Genomic DNA, 22431 nt, shown 5'->3' with positions numbered 1-22431 from the left:
CTGATGGCGATTGATACAATGATTTATTACAATCAGGTGGGATAGCCGTCGGTTTTATGTTTGTTAAGGTCGGATGGATGTGAGAGTGAAGCCTGGGAGGTGGAAGTGAAAGGGATCTTCGGGAAAGCTGGCAGAGATTTCGCAAGGATAGGGGAATCTTACACCAAATACTAACAGTAAGGGCTTCGTGTTACTGAAGGTAGTGAACGTTAAAGCTGGAGATCTGTGAGACTGAAATGAATGATAAATGCCAAAAGCGTCTCAGCCGTTCATGTTTCTAACACCACACTATAAACATTTCTTGTGAGTCTGAAAAGGACTGTTGGACCTAAGAAGTTGCAGGGTCTTTCAGCGGGACAGACGGTAAAGACTTGTGTCTGTCAGGGGTAGGGGACTTTTTCAAAGTGGGTGATAATCTGTATAAGACCTGGGCACCCTCCAAATTCAGTTAACAATGTTAACCGATCAGTAAAGCTGAGGAACAAATACGGCGGGTCAGAGTGAATCCTGCTCACTCTGGGTCACCATTCTCAGTCAGCAGCCTGAAGAAGGCGCTTCTGCCGCAAGAAACGTGAATGAGACACTCAGGGGGTACCCCTCTCTCAGAATGGAGAACTTGTTTTTCACTCGAACGGATACCTGAAGTGACTCAGCAATTTCACTCGTCAGAATGTCTTTTTTCTTTTTAATAAAGTGAACACACTGAGAGGAAAGGTTGTAAATCCGACAGTTTCTCCATGAACTGGCTACAACGCAGTGATACACAATAAGCTGCAAATGACACTTTTGGACTTACACTTTCTCTCTGAAGTATCAAACAAAGTTAATCCGGTAAGATTGATTTCAGCAAAGATGCAGACTTCAAGACACACATTTAGATTAGAAAGTGGAGTTTATAATACAAAGGGTTGGTGGTGGTGGTGGAGGGGGAGGGGGGAGGCTCTTGTGACGTATTGATAGTATCCCTGCCTCTGAGCCGAGTGACCTGGGCGTCTGTGTAGTTAACATCTCTAGACAAGTTGATTGGAACATTGCCCATCATTCACCAAAAAATCCCCACTTTCTAGCAAAGAGCGATATGGAAAGCCAGTTATTGGACCTCTGCACTCGCAACACGAATCTTTCCTGCAATTACTCCACCCCAATAAAATCATTTTAAAATGCAAGTTGGCAGCACTACATGCAAAGTGAGCATTTCCCGTAAAGACACAATAGCATTCTTTGATGTCCCAAAAGCCTCCGATATAAAACACTTTGATCCCACATATGGAACATATAATTTAATTACATCTTTTGTACTTTATGATGCCATTCCTTATGGGATTATACATTCAGAAACATTAGCTCTGAATGCCAATACTCTGAATGATTACAGAAAAGGGAATATATATATATTGCACAAATAAATTGTCAACTTCCAAATACATTTACAAGCGTGCCCAGACGAGTAAGGCAGCAGAGACATGGGAGCACCACTGCCTGCAAGACCCCTCCACCCAAAGATCTCATCAACCCGACTTGGAAATAAAGCAAAAACTGCTGGAGAAACTCAGCAGGTCTGGCAACATCTGTGGAGAGGAGTAAGAGTTAACGTTTCCAGTGACCTTTCAAGAAGAAGGCCCTTCTTTGTTTTATATGGAACTATATCATCCTTTCTTTACTGTGCCTGTGTAAAAATCCAGGAACACCCTTTCCAATAGCACAGTGGTGTCCCTATGCCATATAGAGTGCACTGGTTCAAGCTTGTGACTTCACTATATATTAAGCAGAAGTTAGGTAAAATAAAACAAAAACTGCTGATGCTAAGATCTGAAACAAAACAGATTGTTGGAGGAACTCAGTATGTTTAGCAGCATCCGTGGAGAGAAACCAGAGTTAATGCTTCAAATCCAGTGACTCAGAATGCCTTTCACTGAACTCAAAATGTAAACTCTGCCTTCTGTCTACAGATACTGCCAAACCTGATCAGTAATTAGTATGGTAATAAATGTTTATATTTTTCCTTTTTGTTGTTTTGATAGCATTCAAATTAATAGCTTTAAAAGGAGGAAATTGAATCTGTTTAATTGTGGCAATGCTTTAGTTTTATTCATTCATGGGATGGAGGTGTCATTGGTATGATCAACGTATGAGACTTGAGACAACACTTGAGAAGTTTGTAGTAGCCACCATCTTGAACTGCTGCAGCCCATGTGATGAAGACTATCCTACATAACAGAAGTCAAGTTATGACTTGGAGGGAAACTTGGATGCTCATGTTTCCAAGTAACTCCTTCCCTTTTTGTGGAATCATAGTTATACAGCACGGAAACAGACTGTTTGGTCCAATTCATCCACACTAACCAGATATCCTAAACTGAACTAGTTTTATTTAACATTTGGCCTGTATCCCACTGAAACTGTCTTAAATCTAATTGTACCTGCATCCACCACCTCCTCTGGCAGTTCATTGCATACACACACCATCCTCTGCATGAAAATGTTGGCCCTCAGGTACCTTTTAAATCTTTCACCGCTCACTTGAAACCTATGTCCTCTAGTTTTGGACTCCCCTATCCTGAGAAAAAGACCCTAAAATGCCCTGGATGATTTTATAAATCTCTATAAGATCACACCTAAGCCTCGGATGCTTTAGGGGAAACGCTCCAGCCAATTCAGCCTCTCCCTGTAGCCTCAAATCCCCCAATCCTGACAACATCCTTGCAAGTCTTTTTTTAACCCTTTCAAGTTTAACAACATTGTTCCTAAAGCAGGGTGACCAGAATTGAACACTGTATTCTAAACATAGCATCACCGATGTCCTGCATAACCACAACATGACGTCCCAAATCCTACATTCAATGCACTAACCAATAAAGGCAAGTGTGCCACACGCCTTTTTCACTACCTTGTCTACTTGCAACTCCACTTACAAGGAACTATGCACCAGGTCTCTTTGTTCAGCTCTACACCCCATAGCCCTACCAGTAACTGTAGGGCTTCTGATGAACATCCCTTGTTCTTGTAAAGTAATAGAGACTGTGAGTTTGGAAAATGCTGTGGAAAAAAGCCTTGCCAATTTGATTTCTTAAGTTAAATGCTTCTGCATAGAGGTCAACCCATTTCGCCAGAGAGCAGTATCATCGAGATGGTATAACTAGGTACTGGTTCTCCACATTGTTCCAATTGTAAATATTTCTTTTACAAATTGAGCATGCATTCTACATTCAACATCTTAAGGATCTGCAAAATCTTAGAAGTTATAAGCATTTTTTTAAGAATAACAACCTTCACCTTGGAAGTACTGAGAGAATTTTCTTTCTAATCATCTCTATTAAAGCAACCTTTGGTGAAGTTGAGCATTCCTGTGTTTAGTTCAAAACATTCACCCTGAAGGGAAAGTTCTGAAATGTTATATCACTCAGTATCACTTGAAAGTAATAATATATAAGCTGCAGAGACATTTGCTTAACCTCATTAATAAGCAATTCTTATAAAGAAATATTTGACCAAACTTGGATGAAATGATAATTACCAGTTATTGGGTTTATAATCACAGTGAAACTGTGAAGTACCTTTCCCAGTCTTTTACAGAAAACAATTAACATAAAAATGTTAAATATTCTGCACAATGTTCACGTTTCTAAAATAAAAGTTTATAAAACAAAAATATTCATTTTAAAGGTTTGGTATCTCAACATAGACACAAGAAGAAGCACAAATAAGCTATACACCAACTCAAATGTAATTAATTTGTAGCCAACTCTATTATCTATATGAGGAGTAATAGTTGAGGAAAGTATATTACAATGCTGTCACTGCTATTTCTCAACAAATTTTTATGTACCCTTTCAGAGAAGGAGCTTCAATGTGTTTTCATATTCCTTTTATCTATTATGTGCCAACTCATTGCTGACAACATTAGCTTCTTTTGTGGTTAAGAATCAGCCTTGGGATTAGGACTTAGTCTCAGTTCAGTAAAATGAGTGGCAGGTTATCGAATGTTATCTGGAATTATGAGACTGCAGTGAATTTTCAGAGGTTACAGTAACTCCTATCTGTTCAATCAAAAAGGAATCCATGCAGAACTTAAGTAAATATAGTGTGCCAATGTTAGGCTAATCTTTGCAGGTAATCTCTCATCACTTTCATGTCATAGGATTTTAAGTTCATATTTAAGTCAAGGTATTGTACACAGTAAGGTGGCACAGTAGATCATTATGATCAAAGGTGACTAATTATCCTTTCCAGTTGTGGAAATCAGAATTTGTGTTGAAACGAGCGGCATGGCTTTCCTTAATCTGTGGAAGAGCTGGCCTGAACAAAATGCTTTCATGTGTATGCAGTCAATGAAGTCTATTGTGCTGTTTCCTCTTTTTCCAACATTTTGGTCTTTGTTCACAGATGGATGCACTTTTCATGAGCAAATTAATTTTCAAGTGCATCAATTCCCCAAGTTTCTTAAATTGATATGAGTTGCTTTATTCAATGTTACAACGTAAATACTTTTTTTTTATTCACTCATGGGGCATGAGCATTGCTGGCTGGGCGAGATTTGTTGATCATCCCTATTTGCCCTTCAGAAGATGATAGTGAGCCATCTTCTTGAACTGCTGCAGTCCGGGTATTTTAGGTCAACCACAGTGCCAGCAGGGAGGGAATTCCAAGATTTTGACCCAATGACACTGCAGCAATGGTGATATATTTAAGTCAGGATGGTGAGTGGCTTGGAGGGGAATTGCTGGTGTTTTGTGTACATGCTGCCCTTGTTCTCTGGGCAGTATTTAATATGGGTTTGTAAGGCTCTCTCTCAGGATCATCTAAGAATTTCTGTAGTTCATCTTGTAGATGGTACACACTGCTGCTAATGAGCATTGATGGTGGACAGAGTGGAAGTTTGTGAATGTGATGCCAAATCAAGCTGGCTGCTTTGTCCTGGATGCTGTCAAGCTTCGTGCATGTTGTTGGAGCTGCACTCATGCAGGCAAATAAGCTTTGTAGACATTGAACAGGCTTTGGGGAACTAGGAGATAAAGTACCCACTGCAGTATTCCTAGCCTCTGAGCTACTCTTGTAGCAGCTGTATTAACATGGCTAGTTTAGTTCAGTTTCTGGTATATGATCATCCCAGAATTTTGATTATGGGGAGTTCAATGATAGTAATGCCATTGAATATCAAGGGGCACTGATTAGATTGTCTTTTATCAGAGACAATTTTTATCCTTGTCGGGAAGATGCCAGTGTTGTAGCTGGAGTGGAGTTGCTTGGCTAGGGATGTATCATAAGCCTTCAATACAATTGCTAGAATGTTGTCAGGGTCCATAACCTTTGCAGTATCTAATGCCTTCACCCATTCCTTATATCATGAAGAACATAGAACATTACAGCATAGTACAGGCCCTTCGGCCCTCGATGTTGCGCCGACCTGTGGAACCAATCTGAAGCCTAACTATCCTACACTATTCCATTTTCATCCATATGTTTATCCAATGACCATTTAAATGCCCTTAAAGTTGGTGAGTCCACTACTGTTGCAGGCAGTGCATTCCATGCCCCTAATACTCTCTGAGTAAAGAAACTACCTCTGACATCTGTCCTATATCTATCACCGCTCAATTTAAAGCTATGTTCCTTATGCTAGCCATCACCATCAGAGGAAAAAGGCTCTCACTTTTCAACCTATCTAACCCCTCTGATTATCTTTTATGTCCCAATTAAGTTGCCTCTGAACCTTCTTCTCTTTAACAAAATCAGCCTCAAGTCCCTCAGCCTCTCCTCATAAGACCTTCCCTCCATACCAGGCAACATCCTAGTAAAGCTCCTCTAAAACCTTTCCAAAGCTTCCACATCCTTCCTATAACGTGGTGCCTGGAACTGTACACAATACTCTAAGTGTGGCTGCACTAGAGATTTGTACATCTGCAGCATGACCTCGTGGCTCTGAAACTCAATCCCTCTACCAATAAAAGCTAACACACTGTATGGCTTCTTAACAACCCTATCAACCTGAGTGACAACTATCAGGGATAAATGTACATGGACACAGATATCTCTCTGCTCATCTACACTACCAAGAATCTTACCATTAGCCCAGTACTCTTTATTCCTGTTACTTCTTCCAAAGTGAATCACCTCACACTTTTCTGCATTAAACTCCATTTGCCACCTCTCAGCCCAGCTCTGCTGCTTATCTATGTTCCTCTGTAACGTGCAACATCCGTCAGCATGATCCACAACTGCACTGACCTTAGTGTCATCCACAAATTTACTAACCCATCCTTCTATGCCTTCATCCAGGTATTCATAAAATGACAAACAGCAGTGGCCCCAAAACAGATCCTTGTGGTACACCGCTAGTAACTGAACTCCAGGATGAACATTTCCCATCAACCACCACCCTCTGTTTTCTTTCACTAGCCAATTTCTGATCCAAACCATTAAATCACCCTCATTCCTATGCCTCCATATTTTCTGCAATAGCCTATCTTATCAAATGCCTTACGGAAATCCATATACACCACGTAAACCGCTTTGCCCTCATCCACCGGTTTGGTCACCATCTCAAAGAACTCAATAAGGTTTGTGAGGCATGACCTACTCTTCACAACACTGTATTGACTATCCCTCATCAACTTATTCCTCTCTAGATGATTAAATCCAATCTCTTTTAACCTTTTCCATCCCTTTACCCGCAACCGACGTAAGGCTCACTGGTCTATAATTACCAAGATTGTCTCTACTCCCCTTCTTCAACAAGGGAACAACATTTGCTATACTCCAGTCTTCTGGCACTATTCCTGTAGATAATAATGGCATAAAGATCAAAGTCAAAGGCTCTGCAGACTCCGCCGGCTTCCCAGAGAATCTGAGGATAAATCCCATCCGGCCCAGGGGACTTATCTATTTTTACACTTTCCAGAATTGCTAACGCCTTCTCCTTGTGAACCTCAATCCTATATGTCTAGTAGCCTGTATCCCAGTATTCTCCTCAACAACATGTCTTTTTCCAATGTGAATACTGATGAAGGATATTTATTTAGCCCTTTCCCATCTCCTCGGACTCCACGCACAACGTCCCACTACTATCCTTGATTGGCCCTAATATTTTTCTAGTCATTCTTTTATTCCTGATATACCTATAGAAAGCCTTAGGTTTTTCCTTGATCCTATCTGTCAAAGGCTTCTCATGTCCCCTCTTGGCTCTTCTTAGCTCTCTCTTTTGGCATTTCCTGGCTAATCTGTAACTCTCAAGCAGCCTAACTGAGCCCTCACATCTCATCCTAACATAAGCCTTTTTCTTCCTCTTGACAAGAGATTCAACTTCTTTAGTAAACCACACTCCCTCACTTGACCACTTCCTTCCTGCCTGATAGGTACATACTTATCAAGGACACGCAGTAGATGTTCCTTTTGCCTAATTGCGTCATACTTGCTTTTTCCCCATCTATAACTCTTGTTCTGTGGTATTTACCTATCCCTTTCCATCACTAAAGTAAACATAACCGAATTACGGCCACTATCACCAAAGTGCTCACCTACCTCCAACTCTAACACGTGGCTGGATTCATTATTCAGTACCAAATCCAATGTGGCCTCGCCCCTTGTTGGCTTGTCTACATACTGTGGAGGGCTTATGCCCGAAACATCGATTCTCCTGCTCCTCAGATGCTGTCTGACCTCTGTGCTTTCCTAGCAACACACTCTTGACTCTTGTCTACATACTGTGTCAGGAAACCATCCTGCACACATTGGACAAAAACTGACCCATCTAAACACCATAGTATTTCCAGTCAATATTTGGAAAGTTAAAGTCCCCATAACAACTACCCTATTATTCTCACTTCTGTCCAGAATTATCTTTGCTATCCTTTCCTCTACATCTCTGGAACTATTCGGAGGCCTATAAAGAACTCCCAACAGGTTGACCTCTCCTTTCCTGTTTCTAACCTCAGCCCATACTACCTCAGTGGATGAGTCCTCAAACGTCCTTTCTACCACCATAATACTGTCCTTGACTAACAATGCCACACCTCCCTGTCTTTTACCATCATCTCTGCTCTTACAGAAAAATCTAAATCAAATCGACTGAATACTGGCATCTTTGATGCTGGGGATCTCTGTTTGAGATCTGAGATGGATCACCTACTCAGCATTTCTGGCTGAAGATCACTACTAATGTTTTTGCCTTTTACACTGACGTGCCGGGCTCCCACATCATCAAGGAAAGGGAAATTTGTGGATATTCCCCCTCCAGTGAGTTGTGTAATTGTCACCACCAATCACAACTGGATTAGGCAGAACTGCAGAAATTAGCTGTGTCTATCACTTGATACTATGCTGTTTTGCATGCAAGTAATCCTACAATGCAGCTTCACCAGGTTGACAGTTAATTTTTAGGTATGTCTGGTGCTCCTGATATGCCCTCCTGCAGTCTTCATTGAATCAGAGTTGATCCTGCAGCTTGATGATATTGGTAAAGTGGATAAAGTGCCGGGCCCTGAGGTTGCAGATTTTATGGGAATATGGTTCTGGTGCTGCTGATAGCCCAGAGCGCCTTATGGATACCCAGTCTTGAGCTGCTAGATCTGTTTGATTTAGCACAGTAGTAGAGCCACACAACATAATGCAATGACAAGTTTGTTTGTCCCTCTTGTTGGTTTCCTCACCACCAGCGTCAGACCCAGTCTAGCAGCTATGTCCTTTAGGACCCGACCAGCTCAATCAGTGGTGTTGCTACTGAGCCACTCTTGATAATGGATGTTGAAATCCCCTTCCAAGAGTACAATCTGCACCCATGCTGCACTCTTCAACTGTTGCTCAACATGGAGGAGCACTAATTCATCAGCCAAGGGAGGACAGCAGGAGAAAAGCAGTAGAAAGTTTCTATCCCAAATGTTTGACCGAACGTCATGAGACACCTGATGTCCGGAGTCAGTGTTCAAGACTCCTGGGGCAACTCTCTCCTAATTGTATATCACAGTGCCACCACCTAGGCTGTGCCTTTCTTGCTGTTTGGAAAGGAATATCCTGAATTGTTGATATTGTTGTCTGAAATACTGTCTGTAAGATATGATTCCATGAGTATGACTGTGCCAGAAACACTGTGAGATGATCTCCAAATTTTAGCACAGGTCCCCAGATATTACTGAGGGGGACTTTGCAGAGTGACAAGGGGTGTTTATGTTAATTTGTTTCTGGTGCCTTAGTTGCCAGACAGTCCATCCGGTTTTATTTCTTCTTTAAGACTTTTTTTTATTCACTCATGGGACATGGGCATTGTTGGCTAGGTTAGTGTTTAATTGCCCATCCCTTACTGCCCGGAAATCAATAAACTTGGTAGCAGTTGCTCTGACTGAATGGTATGCTAAGCAATTTCTGATGCAGTTAAGATCCAACCACACTGCTGTGGGTCTGGACTCATTTCCTAAAGGGCATTAATGAACCAGATGATCTATTTCCCAAAGTCATCATTTGACTCTGAATTCCAGAGTGAATTTAAAATCTATCAACTGCCATGGTGTGATTTCAGACTGGATCCCCGAAACCTTCTGTGGCTATCTGGATTAATAATGCAGTGACATATCATTAGGCTAATACCTCTCTCAATGTTATTGTACATCATTAAGGGATACATGGTATAATCATATTCCTCTTTCTTTCCAAAGATGAATGGGAAATAAATCTATTTCTAGACAAGTGCATATAGACTGAAATGACTTAGTAGCATTTAATTAAAGTTGTAACATTACATAGAAACAGAAAGGTACAATTATCAAACTTATGACACATATATTTACTATTTCATAATTAAAAAGAAATCTCTGAAATCCTTCCATTTTCAAGTTATAAAACTTTAAAAAGTGAATAATCTCAATATTTCTGTCATGATTTATGACATATTTATAAAATGCTACCCAAGCTGTAATATTACAAAATGATAAAGAATATCAGTAAAATCATTCTTTAAACAGCCAGCACATGGTGTGGTGCAGGTTCATAATTGCTGTTCTTGACTTGTAGCATTGTTAATTAAGGAAGGGAGAACTTTAATGGGATCGAGATGGAATTTTACAATTTTTGAATTTAAGAATGTAATTATATGTTAAACGAAAATCAGCGAAACAAAAGTTTTTGTTGTTGCTCATCCATGTTTTATTCATTATGGTTCTTTCAGCTGGGGTATGTTGGCTCCAACAAGGAAGAAATGGAAAATGCCAGGCTTTATCCATGACACGGATTGATCGAGAAGAGTGTTGCAGCAGTGGAAGTGCTCAAGCTGCTTGGACAAGCCATGATATACCAGAGAATGACATTTTAAAACTTATAATTCTTGGTGGAATCAATTGCTTCCCATGTCACAGTAAGTATACGGCAATAACAACAACTTATATTTATGCATCTTACTTAACGTAACAAAATGTCCTAAGGTGCTTCACATAAACCGAACTAAATGGACTATGATGCCAAGAATGATGACCAGAAGGAAAAGCCAGTAGAACTTGCAACTGACACATATTGGTCCAACTTTTTTTGTATACTCAGAACAGCACTCCAGTGTGACCTATACATTCATTTTCAAGTATCATTGTTTCGTTTAACTGTTTTTGCCTTCTGAAGATCAAGTTTTAAGGAGTAACTTCAAAGGAATGAAGTGAGATGGGGAGATAGAGAAGCATGGGACAAATATTCACACGCTTAGGACTGAGGCAACTGAAGTTATAGCCACCAAATGTGGAGCAATTAAATCAGGGTTGCGCAAGAGGTTAGAATTGGAGAAATCCAGACACCATTAAGGGTATGTAGCTGGTAGATGGGGAGGGATGAGGCCATGGAGAAACTTAAAACAAGAAGTGCAATAACCATGAAAAATTAGGTACGCTGAAACAGCATGTTGCAGTAACAATGTTCAGAAATGGATCAATATGAATTTATAATATCCCTGCTTCTATTCATAATGTCTCCATACCCATGCCTATGTTCATTGAGCTATATCTGATTTGCAAAGACCATGACATTCCCTCCAATTTGATTTTGTTGCAGAGAGCCTGAGCACCTTTTTTTGTAGCCATGCGCTTACATTACCTCTAATGAAACAACTTGTGAAAAGCTTATACCTTCTAATAGCTTAGAGGGAACTTCAGAGGTACGTTGATCTTGGCTAACCTTCCCATCTTGAGCTCAGTTATAGAAAGAACTCATGTCCGGAGCTGAAATTTAAATGCAGCAAACATCACATATGAGTCACAAATTGGTATTACAAACAACCTTTGGTTGGAATTTTTACTTTGTTTGAATGTTCTGTTCTTTTCAGTCTTTTTAAAACTTTGAGTGTTTATATTTATTGCAATTACCAGAGGAAAGAAAATTAGGAGGAGAAAGTGAGGTCTGCAGATGCTGGAGATCAGAGCTGAAAATGTGTTGCTGGAACAGCGCAGCAGATCAGGCAGCATCCAGGGAACAGGAGAATTGACGTTTCGGGCATAAGCCCTTCCTCAAGGCTTATGCCCGAAACGTCGATTCTCCTGTTCCCTGGATGCTACCTGACCTGCTGCGCTGTTCCAGCAACACATTTTCAGCGAAAGAAAATTAGGATACTTACAAACATTTAGAGATGGCTAGGTGACCAGCTGAACAAATGTTAAAGGTTACAAAATGATGGAAAATTTATTTTCTCATTTTACTTCACATATCTACGTTATAACTCAGATAAGAGCTGGTTTAGTTTTTATCAACCATCATTTAATTGAAAAGGGAACCACAAGCACCCACTAAAAGTTTGGAAGACAGTGGGCTGAAACCTTTAACATTTGTTCAGGGCCATTTTCCCCCTATCTTGAGAGACAAAACTGCTGATGAACATTATTGACAGAAATACCACATTGTATTGGTAGCTAAATTAATTTTGAAAATGGCTTCCCTCTAACTGACAGCATGTGTGGAAAATGGTCTCAGAAAAGCAACCAATCTAGTTCTAAGGCCTTGTCTGGACCTGAAACATTTGCAATGTTTCTCAACTTGCTGTATATTAAAGAGATGCTTTTCACTCCTATTTACATTTCAAGTAGAAAAGGGTGCACAAACATTTAGATAAAGTGGCAAGAGTAAGGTTTGTTTGTGCCAACACGTTTAAAGCAGTGTACACATGACATTGTGATAGTGAATCATCAGCTTTCATCTATCCTACGTTTTAATCTTTTATTGTAGCATTCATTTGTTTTGTCATTTTGGCATAATTTTTGTGTTGAATATTAGTCATAAGGCACCGTCCTTGGAGCTAGTCCACAGGTTCCAAGGCTGAAATTGCTTCGACTTTGTATTTTGTTGTAGGGGCCAGCCCAGACACCTCTTCAAATTGTGATTGATTTCTTATTTCTACAGTTTTCTCTGTGTAGACTTTATTTTCCAAGAAATTTGGCCTAGAGTTCTGAGGGCAAATCCCATCCTTTACAAAATTCTTTGCAATAACTTCATTAGCACGTTGCTTACCTTGGCACATCATTAACCAGTTACCATTTCTATCACTTCAAGAACTGCCTGCTGACAAAATGGGACTATAGTTTGTTTTAATGGTAAAGTGTGTGAATGGTTTATTTGGCTCAATCCATGCGCCGTTAGGAGTGCTGTTACAATATTTTTACTCCAGTGAAGTTGTTTTTCTTAAAGCACAGTAAAGTTGAATAAATATTAGAATCAAGTACTGCTTGATCAGGACCAAAGGGCAAGTTGTTTGATCTCAGGACAGCTTGGAGTCTGCATCTGCAGTGAGTTAAGTTCTGTAATAGCACGCTGCTGTTGTCATATGGTTTTTGTAAAATATAGTAATAGAGATTTTATTGAGAGGATTTCATCCTTGCCTGCGAAGTAAACCTGAGGAGTAGCAGTATCAGCACCAAGACATTGGTCCACCAGAGAATTTGGCCACATATTTTTAACAATTAATTTCAAAGGCAATGTTAAATACACTTTCAAAGGGCTTAAACAAGACTTACCCAAAGGAGCAGGAAAATAAATTATATTGTAATATGAAAAGTTATTTTATGGTAACTTGAAAGACCCTCACCTACCCCCAGCGAGCATCATACTAGTATCTGATCTCTGAATACTGTCCTGACAACCAACAAAGTACTTACAAGTTTAGATTACTTACAGTGTGGAAACAGGCCTTCTGCCCAACAAGTCCACACCGATCCGCCGAAGCGCAACCCACCCATATCCCTACATTTACCCCTTACCTAACACTACGGGCAATTTAGGATCTCTGAATACTGTCCTGACAACCAACAAAGTACTTACAAGTATTGGGAGTGAAGTTGTGACTTTCCCATTCTTCCAACAATATCTCCAGTCACAATGGTTCAAGCTGATTGCCACTGTTAAGATTAATGAGCTAGCTATATATAAAGGTGTCTTCATTACATAAGCAACTCAGAGCATGATCTGCTGGCTTTAAAAAAAGGTGAATTGCCCTCACCAACAAAAGGAAGAATAGGAAATTAACAACATCTGAACTTCCACAGTTTACTGCTGTTTGAAACAGTGCTAACCACTACCTTAATGAAGACATTGCAATATGGTTTATTCAATTGAAACCTAATGTTTCTAAAGAAATTATAGAACTGTAGGCTCAGATTCACTGTAAGGAGTCTTGACAAAATGACCTTGCTACATCTTCAAATTTTCAGAGAAAATTAACATTTAAGGGTTACTTTGCTGTATTTTAAAAGTTGTAAAATTAGATCCTTTGTATCTTAATACCATTGGAAACAGAATAGAACCTATTTCTCCTTGGATAAACTCCAGATATCTAGAAACAAATCAAGATACATAACAAAAAATAATTCTTGACCTCATCTCAAGCTCTTTCCTTGAAAGTTTTATGTACAGGTTTCCTTACAATAAATGTAAATGATCTTTGAAGGGAAATTTCTCCTAAGTTTTAGTCTTTTCCCTGATTTCCAGGGTCACTCACATCCTGATTTTACATTTATTCATTGGAGTATGGGCATCACTGGCAGGCCAGTATTTATTGTCCATCCCTAACTGACCGCTGATCTGGCTGTATTCAGAGTGTAGTAAAAAGTCAATGACATTGCTGTGGGTCTGGACTTTCATTGAGGCCAGACCAGGGAAGGATGACAGATTTCCTTCTCTAAAGGACATTAGGTGAACCAAATTGTTTTTTAAAAAACACCAACAGGTTACATGGTGGCCATTGAACCAAATCTTAATTGAATTCGTATTTGACCATCTATCCTGGTGGGATTCAAGACCATGACCCCAGAACATTAACCTGCAATCTGGATTCTTTCAATGATGTTACCGCAATGCCACTATCTGCCCTTGTAGGTCACATTACTCATCCTCAGCTGATTGTTCTCCATACTGTGATATCTCTGCAATGGTAGGTGCTCAGGAATCAAATTCGTAGCGTATTTTCCGAAAAAAATTCATTGTCTTTCGACAGCTATGTATCAGGCTTTTTGTTTGAAGGATATCCTATCAGTGTAGTATTAGTTCACTATGCTCAGTGACTATTTTACATGGCTTATATTCTTGGTGAAAAGGAAACCTCCATGAAGAAAGTTATTTGTGGCAAGCCAATTCTTTTGCTCCAATCTTTTCATCTACATCTGACAGCCCTCATTTAGAAATTGCTTACTGGTGCATAGAGCTGTGCTCACTCATGACTCAGCATTTTTAAGAAGCCCCATCAGATGTTTCCCTGTTGAAACAAATGAAACACTCTTAAAAGTCTTTCCTCAAAACATTTTCACTATGACAGAAAGACTTTCCATTATAGCCCTGATCGGGAGATGCCAGTGTTGTACTGGGGTAAACAAAGTCAGAAGTCACATAACACCAGGTTATAGTCCAACAGGTTTATTTGAAATCACAAGCTTTCACAGCGCTGCTCCTTTGTCAAGTGAAGTCACCTGACAAAGGAGTAACATTCTGAAAGCTTCTGATTTCAAATAAACCTGCTGGGCTGTAACCTAGTGTTGTGTGGCTTCTGACTTTTTCCATTACGGCAAAGGTGGTTAAAAATCAGACAACCTGCTGTCAAACACAGCACTTTCTGTGAGATATGGGATGTTTTTCACGCATTTTGCAGACAGTTACCTTGAAAACAATCAGCAGCAATCAGCACTTTAGAATAAATTGAGTGAGGACTGATGTGTGTGGTTAAATTAATGGCAATGAATCACACTGGTGTGTAGTCTAAGGGCATTGAACTGCAAATTAATGCATATTATTTTAACCTTGTTACATTAAGAACTGTTTACAATTTGGGTTGCCAAGAGACAAAATCACTTATTTTCACAGATTAAATTCTCATTAGACTTGAGCACAGCTGAAATAAAGGACTGTCATCACCATGATTCTTGGGTCTGAGTGTGTAGTCAGTGATAATTAAGTTGGGAAAGAAACCTTGCATTTTAGCTCTGCTCCTTTCAAAAAAAGCATTGATGGGATTAGAGATATGTATCAATGATAATGGCAATAGCTAGAAATCTATGGCATGGATTTTTATCTGTGCATCATGTGTACACAGTTGTCAGAATTTCCGACTTATATAAACGTCTGTCCACATATTACTGCTTTATTTTGGGGTTTCCTGGGAATCAAACCAAACAACACCAAAGTGACAGCAGAGGATGTGAGGTATAGTGCTGGCTTGGTGGAAGCACTAGCACTGTATTGATGGTTTTTTAAAAAAAATGCAATCTAAAACTGCCCTCCACCTCTAACTTTAAACCTCTTCCTTCCTCTTCATTCCCCCATACTTTCGCCATGCCCATCCATGCCAATCTCTGCCACCTCATTCCTGTACACACCCCCACATACCACTCCAACACCTCCAATAACTGTTTTTTGATGGAGTAAATACCTTTGATTTATTTCTCACTCCTTCACTTAATATAAATTACAATTGGTATGGTTTCCACAGCCTTATCTTACAAATATTTATATACTGATTATTTAAGGCATGATGATAAACCCACTTTTAATTAAGATTTGGATTAATATGATTTATTGTTGATTATATTAAATAATGTAAACAGGTCGTAATGAAAACTTAACTGAATTCCACCTATTTTTGTTGATTTTTTTAAGAATCCTTAAGAATGGGATGTTGGCATCAATGGCAAAACCAGCATTGGTTCCCCATTCCTGATTGCCCTTGAGTTTAGTGGCTTGCCACACCTTTTCAGAGAGCAGTTAATCATCAATTATGTTACTTTTGGTCCGACATCGCAAGTTGGCCAACCCAGGCGAAAATGGACAGTTATGAGCAAAACAGGTTTTTATGATATTTGACAATGGCTTTGGGTGCATTGGTTAGCTCAGTTGGCTGGACAGCTGGTTTGAAATATAGCATAATGCCAACACTGTGGTTTTAAGTCCCATACAGCTGAGGTTACCATAAAGGACTCTCCTCCTCAACCTCCCTCCTAACCTGAGGTGTGGTGACCCTCAGGTTACAACCACCAGCAGTCATCCCTCTCTAATAAGAGAGAAATCATATGGTCTAAAAGAACTATGGCAATTTTACCTTTACAATGGTCACCATTGTTGAGATTTGCTTTCAATTCTAGATTAATTGAATTCAAATGCCACCAGCTGCCATGGTGAGATTTGAACATTAATTTGGGACTTCATAATTACTGGCCCAATGGCACTACCACCCTACCACCTTACCTGTATAATGGCTCCCATCTATTTTTCTCATTGCTGAGTACAGTGGCACATTTATTTTTAATCAAAGTATATATTAGCTTTGGTACTGCATTATATATTGTCAACAACAAAAACTCACATTTATATAGCACCATCAGTGTAGGAAAAGCAACTTGAAGTTCTTCACAGATGCATTAACAGGCACAATTTGACAAGGAGTTATAAGGAAAAGATTGGACATATAGATTTTCAGGAGTAACTTAAAGGAGCAAAGGTTAAAGGAGGGAATTCTAGAGCTTAGGACCCAGGTAGTTAGGACCATAGAATCCCTACAGTATGGAAGCAAGCCATTTGGGCCTACAAGTCTGCACCAACCCTCCAAACAGCATCCCACCCAGACCCACCCCTCTACCTTATCCCTATAACCCTGCAGTTCCCATGGCTAATCCACCTAACCTACACAACCCTGGACACGATGGGCAGTTTTAGCATGGCCAGTCCAAGGATTGGCTGCAAACAGTGGCGCAATGAAAATCAGGGACGTTTGAGAAGCTGGAATTGGAGGAGTACAGAGATCTTGGAGGAGTTTGCAGAGATGGGGAAGGGCATTGCCAAGGATGGAGTTGAACAGAACTATGACATGTGACATTTCAGCAAGCAGAGGAGTGATTTTCTGTGCATGTGTGTGCATGTATGTAATGCTCAGAATGAGGCTAATGCTTTGGTAATCAAACTGTTTGGTTGTGTTCTGACATCATTGGGCATCAAATCCTAAGGTTGAACCTGAACCCAGATTATCTGCCCACAGATATGGAGATACTATGACAGGATCCCCTGAAGATGGATGGTGTTTATGTGAGTGAGGATACAGGCAGCTGAAATTTTGATGTGCTGAAATTTACAATGGGTGGAACATGGGAGGCCAGCCAGGAAAGCATTGGAATAAACATCAAATCCTTTCAGCAAGTGCTATATTACAGTACAAAAAAATGAGTGACACTTGTAGTGCTTTCAGTTGCCAGAACAAACTGTACAAGAAAATGAGCTATACTGGGAACAAAATTATGTCACTATATACAGGCTGCCAGTATTGGCAGTAACTTCAAGGTACTGTTTTCTTTCAGAATTCACAGCTTCAAAGTTTAGTTGTAGCACCAGCACGTTTATTTCAATCTCACTAATGATTGCTTTCAAAAGTGCTGCCAATGTCAATACAAGTTACTCCAGACAACAGTATGGATTCATGATGCAGCAAGGGCTACGTCCTTATAAAGGAATGTTGAATTATTTAAGATGTCAATTTGAGAAATAATTACAATTTGGGAACATTTATGAGTGATGAAGATTTGTGGTATTAGAATTGTATGCATCATATGGATTAGAAAAGCAGTCACCTTTTGTTAAGTAAAGATAGAGTGTGTGGCGCTGGAAAAGCACAGCAGGTCAGGCAGCATCCGAGGAGCAGGAGAATCAACATTTTGGGCATATTGAAGGGCTTATGCCCAAAACGTTGATTCTCCTGCTCCTCGGATTCTGCCTGACCTGTTGTGCTTTTCCAGCACTACACTCTCGACTCTGATGTCCAGCATCTGCAGTTATCACTTTCTCCTAGTTAAGTAAAGATACCGTTCTGTGCACAATTACATTACAGAACACAACAGGCCCTTTATTCCTTTTGTGTTTTTCTGAAACTTGAATAGAGAACATTGGTCATAGCAGTAATATTATATCCTCTGAGATATCTCGTTGATACAGTTCTGTGACTGTACTAATTGTATAATATTGCTCCCAAGTCCCCAACTATTTTACAAATGTGCAGGTAATCAGCCAGCCATTCTCGCACAGATGCTATCACATGATAAAACTAGCACTGCTTTCAAAATATCATGCATGCAGATCTACCTGTCTAACTGTAACATGGATGTTTTAGGAAAACTTAGAATATTATCATGATTTGCCTGTTCTACACATCAAAAGAAAGATATAATCTATATTTTATCAAATTTGGATCTAAGGAAGAGGAAACACAATTGAACTATTTTTGTCCATTAAGTTACAGATGGTTTAAAACAGGCCCAGTGTTGTTGTTCAGTTTGAATATTTACGAGTGAAATTGTACACCATTGCCAAGTTGACAGACCAGTATTATTACTTATTATGGTCTATCCATCATTTGTTACTTTAGAAACTTGTGAGGGTGTGGATTGTGGACCTGGGAAGATTTGCAAAATGAATAAGCATAACAAGCCAACATGCATCTGTGCGCCTGACTGTTCCAATGTCACAAAAAAAGTACCTGTGTGTGGAACTGATGGTAAAGTCTACAAGGATGAATGTGCCCTCCTTTTGGCAAAGTGCAGAGGACTGCCAGAGCTAGAAGTGCAGTATCAAGGAGAATGCAAAAGTAAGTTTTTTATTTCATTCCCCCTGTGGATTTCACCCACCATTTCAGATAATTCCCTCGGACCCTGTGCTGTTTCTGTCGATGGTATTCCCTAATCATATGGCCAGTGTAGCATAATCAAGGAATTGCATAGACATTGTGCGTCCTGCGCAATGACTGAGAAACATATATATATGCATGTCTTTAGTATACCATAGATTTTACTTAGGATTTACTGATTTTGTATCATGTACAAGATAACAAAGATGAAGGAAGAAAAATTTCTCGGTGTAACAAACAATAAACACATTTGCAAAGAATGTCTACAGAATAGTGCACAGGAAAGCTTCGTTCAGTGCTATTTGAGAAAAGAACTGCGTAAAATGGAAAGAAGAAGAATATAGTAGCAATTATGAGGTTTTTGTGATCTGTGTTCTTGCAGGGCATAGGAACATAAAAGCATAGGAACAAGGAGCAGGCGTAGGCAATTCAGCCCCTCAAGCCTGTTCCACCATTTAATACGATCATGACTGATCTCACCTTGACCTCAACTCCACTTTGCTGCCCACTTTCTGTAACCCTTTAACCCATTGCTAATTGAAAATCTGCCTATCTCATTCTTAAATGTATTCAGCATCCCGGTGTCCACCATATTCTGGGGTAATAAGACCATAAGAAATAGGAACAGGAGTAGACTATTCGGCCTCTCAAGCCTGCTCCGCCATTTAATGGGATCATGGCTGATCCAGCATTCCTTGTGTCCATTTTCCTGCCCTTTCCCTAATGATCAAAAATCTATCTCAGCCTTAAATAGACAAAAGGACGCTGCTCCTGCAGCTCTCTGTGGCAAAGAATTCCAAAGACTCTCTGAGAGAAGAAATTCCTCCTCATCTCAGTCTTAGACTAGTGCCCTATTATTCTGAGATATGCTCAGTGATCCTACACTCTCCTAATAGAGGAAACATCCTGTCAGAATTTACACTGTCAAGCTCCTTAAGAATCCTATATGTTTCACTGAGATCATCTCTCATTCTTCTCAGCTGCAGTGAGTGGAGTCCCAGCCTGTTTAGGCTTTGCTCATAAGACAATTCCTCCATACCATGGATAATCCTAGTGAACCTTCTTTGAACAGCCTCCAATGAAATGTCATCTTTCCTTAAAGAAGAGGATGAAAATTGCTCACAGTCCTCCAGATGTGGTCTCTACAGCACCTCATGCAGTTGCAGTAGAACTTCTCTATTCTCATATACCAAATTCCTTGAAATAAGGACAAACATTCCATGAGCCTTTCCGATTATCTGCTGAACCCGTGTGCTAGCTTTCAGTGTTTCATGCACAAGTGCCTTTGTGTTGTAGTTTTCTGCAGTTTTTCTCCATTTAAATAATATATTTTTGTTCTCCCTTCCAAAATGAACAACCTCACACTTTCCAATATTATACTCCATTTTATAACTTTTTGCCCATTTTCTTAACTTGTTTGTACCTGCCTTTCCAGGTTGTTGTCTGAAAATTTGGCTACAGTACATTCACTTCCTTCCCCCAAGTCATTTATACTGGAAGCAGTTACAGTCAGCCAGCTGGACCTCATAGAATATGAGTTCCCTGATTGGGGCTGTTAACCTCATCCAATCAAGGAGTTCTTGTTGGCAGATAAAAAGATGAATGTCAGGGATTCTGGCATTCTGAGAGCTGACTCTGCAAAGGTAGTGGGAGAGCCAAGGACACTTTCATGTGTAAATAAAGGGTGACCGATACTGGTCTCTATGGGAAATATGTCAATGGCGATGACAGTAAAGCATGTTCTGAAGAAACTCGCTTGCAACAGTCAACTTTGACTCATAGAGTCATACTACATGGAAACAGACCCTTCGGTCCAATTCTATCTAACCTAGTCCCATTTGTTAGCATTTGGCCCATATCCCTCTAAACCCTTCCTATTCATGTACCCATTCAGATGACTCTCAGCATCAATTCTTCTGACAGCTCATTCCATCCATGCATCACCCTCTGCATGAAAAAGTTACCCCACAGGCACTTTTTAAATCTTTACCCTCTCAACTTAAACCTATGCTGTCTAGTTTTGGACTCTCCCATCCTAGGAAAAAGTGTTTGACTATTTACCCTATTCACAGCCCTCATGACTTTATAAACCTTTATAAGGTCACCCTTCAGTCTTTGAGGCTCCAGGGATAAAAGCTCCAGCCTATTCAGCCTCTCCCCATAACTCAAACCCTCCAGTCCCAGAAGTATCCTTGTAAAACTTTTCTGCATCCTCTCATGTTTAACAACATCTTTCCTATAGAAGGGCAACCAGAATTGTATGCAATACTCTAAAGGTGGCCTCACCAATGTCATGTCCAGCTGCAACATGACATCCTAACACCTATATTCAATGTTATGACCACTGAAGCTAAACACCTTCTTCACCACCCTGTGCACCTGCAACTTCACTTTCAAAAAACAATGCACATGCAGCCCTAGGTGTCTTTTTTCAGCAACACTCCCCAGGGCCCTCCATTAACTGTATAAGCCCTGCCCTGGTTTGCCTCACCACAGTGCAACATCTCATGTTTATCAAAAATAAACTCCATTTGCAATTCCTGGAACTATTGGCCCATCTGGTCAAGGCCCCATTTTACTCTGAGGTAGCCTTCTTCACTGTCCACAATGCCACATAATCTGGTGTCACCTGTAAACTTACTAAACATGCCTCCTAAATTCACATCCAAATCATTTCCATAAATTATGAAAAGCAGTGGACCCAGCACCGCAATCCTTATGGCACACTGCTGGTCACAGGTCTCCAGTCAGAAAAGCAACCCTCTACCGCCAGCCTCTGTCTCCTACCTTCAGGCCAGCGTTTCTTACATCATGCCTTTGTTGGGAAGCCTGATCTTTTTGACCCTGCCATAGAAATGGGGCCAGTATGTGGAAAGAATGCATTATTTTTTCCAGGCAAATGACATTGTGGCAAATGAAAAGCAACAAGTAATTCTCCTGGCAACTTGTGGAGCCACAGTTTTTTCAGTTATTTGGATTCTAGCTTTCCCTGAGGCACCAGACACCAAAACTTCCCAGAATTGACAAACATTATTAGAGTCATAGAGATGTACAGCATGGAAACAGACCCTTCGGTCCAACCTGTCCATGCCGACCAGATATCCCAAACCAATCTAGTCCCACCTGCCAGCACCCGGCCCATATCCCTCCAAACCCTTCCTATTCATATACCCATCCACATGCCTCTTAAATGTTGCAATTGTACCAGCCTCCACCACTTCCTCTGGCAGGTCATTCCATACAAGTACCACCCTCTGCATGAAAAAGTTGCCCCATAGGTCTCTTTTATATCTTTCCCCTCTCACCCTAAACCTATGCCCTCTAGTTCT

At 40.1% G+C, this 22431-nt stretch overlaps 1 protein-coding gene across 3 annotated transcripts in view; it reads left to right on the top strand.

The window, feature by feature from the left end:
- Positions 1-22431, top strand: part of fstl3 (follistatin-like 3 (secreted glycoprotein)) — an 83898-nt gene that overhangs the window by 46858 nt on the left and 14609 nt on the right. For all 3 annotated transcript variants that reach the window (XM_043721272.1, XM_043721274.1, XM_043721273.1), the window contains 2 exons: positions 10154-10339; positions 18845-19063. In XM_043721272.1, the coding sequence (XP_043577207.1) occupies positions 10154-10339; positions 18845-19063 (405 nt within the window). The remainder of the gene's footprint in view (positions 1-10153; positions 10340-18844; positions 19064-22431) is intronic.

The sequence above is a fragment of the Chiloscyllium plagiosum genome, chromosome 31 (genome assembly GCF_004010195.1).
Source record: "Chiloscyllium plagiosum isolate BGI_BamShark_2017 chromosome 31, ASM401019v2, whole genome shotgun sequence".
Classification (NCBI taxonomy): domain Eukaryota; kingdom Metazoa; phylum Chordata; class Chondrichthyes; order Orectolobiformes; family Hemiscylliidae; genus Chiloscyllium; species Chiloscyllium plagiosum.
The sequence above is the reverse complement of the archived record's forward strand: the minus strand, read 5'-3'. Positions and strand labels throughout refer to the sequence as shown.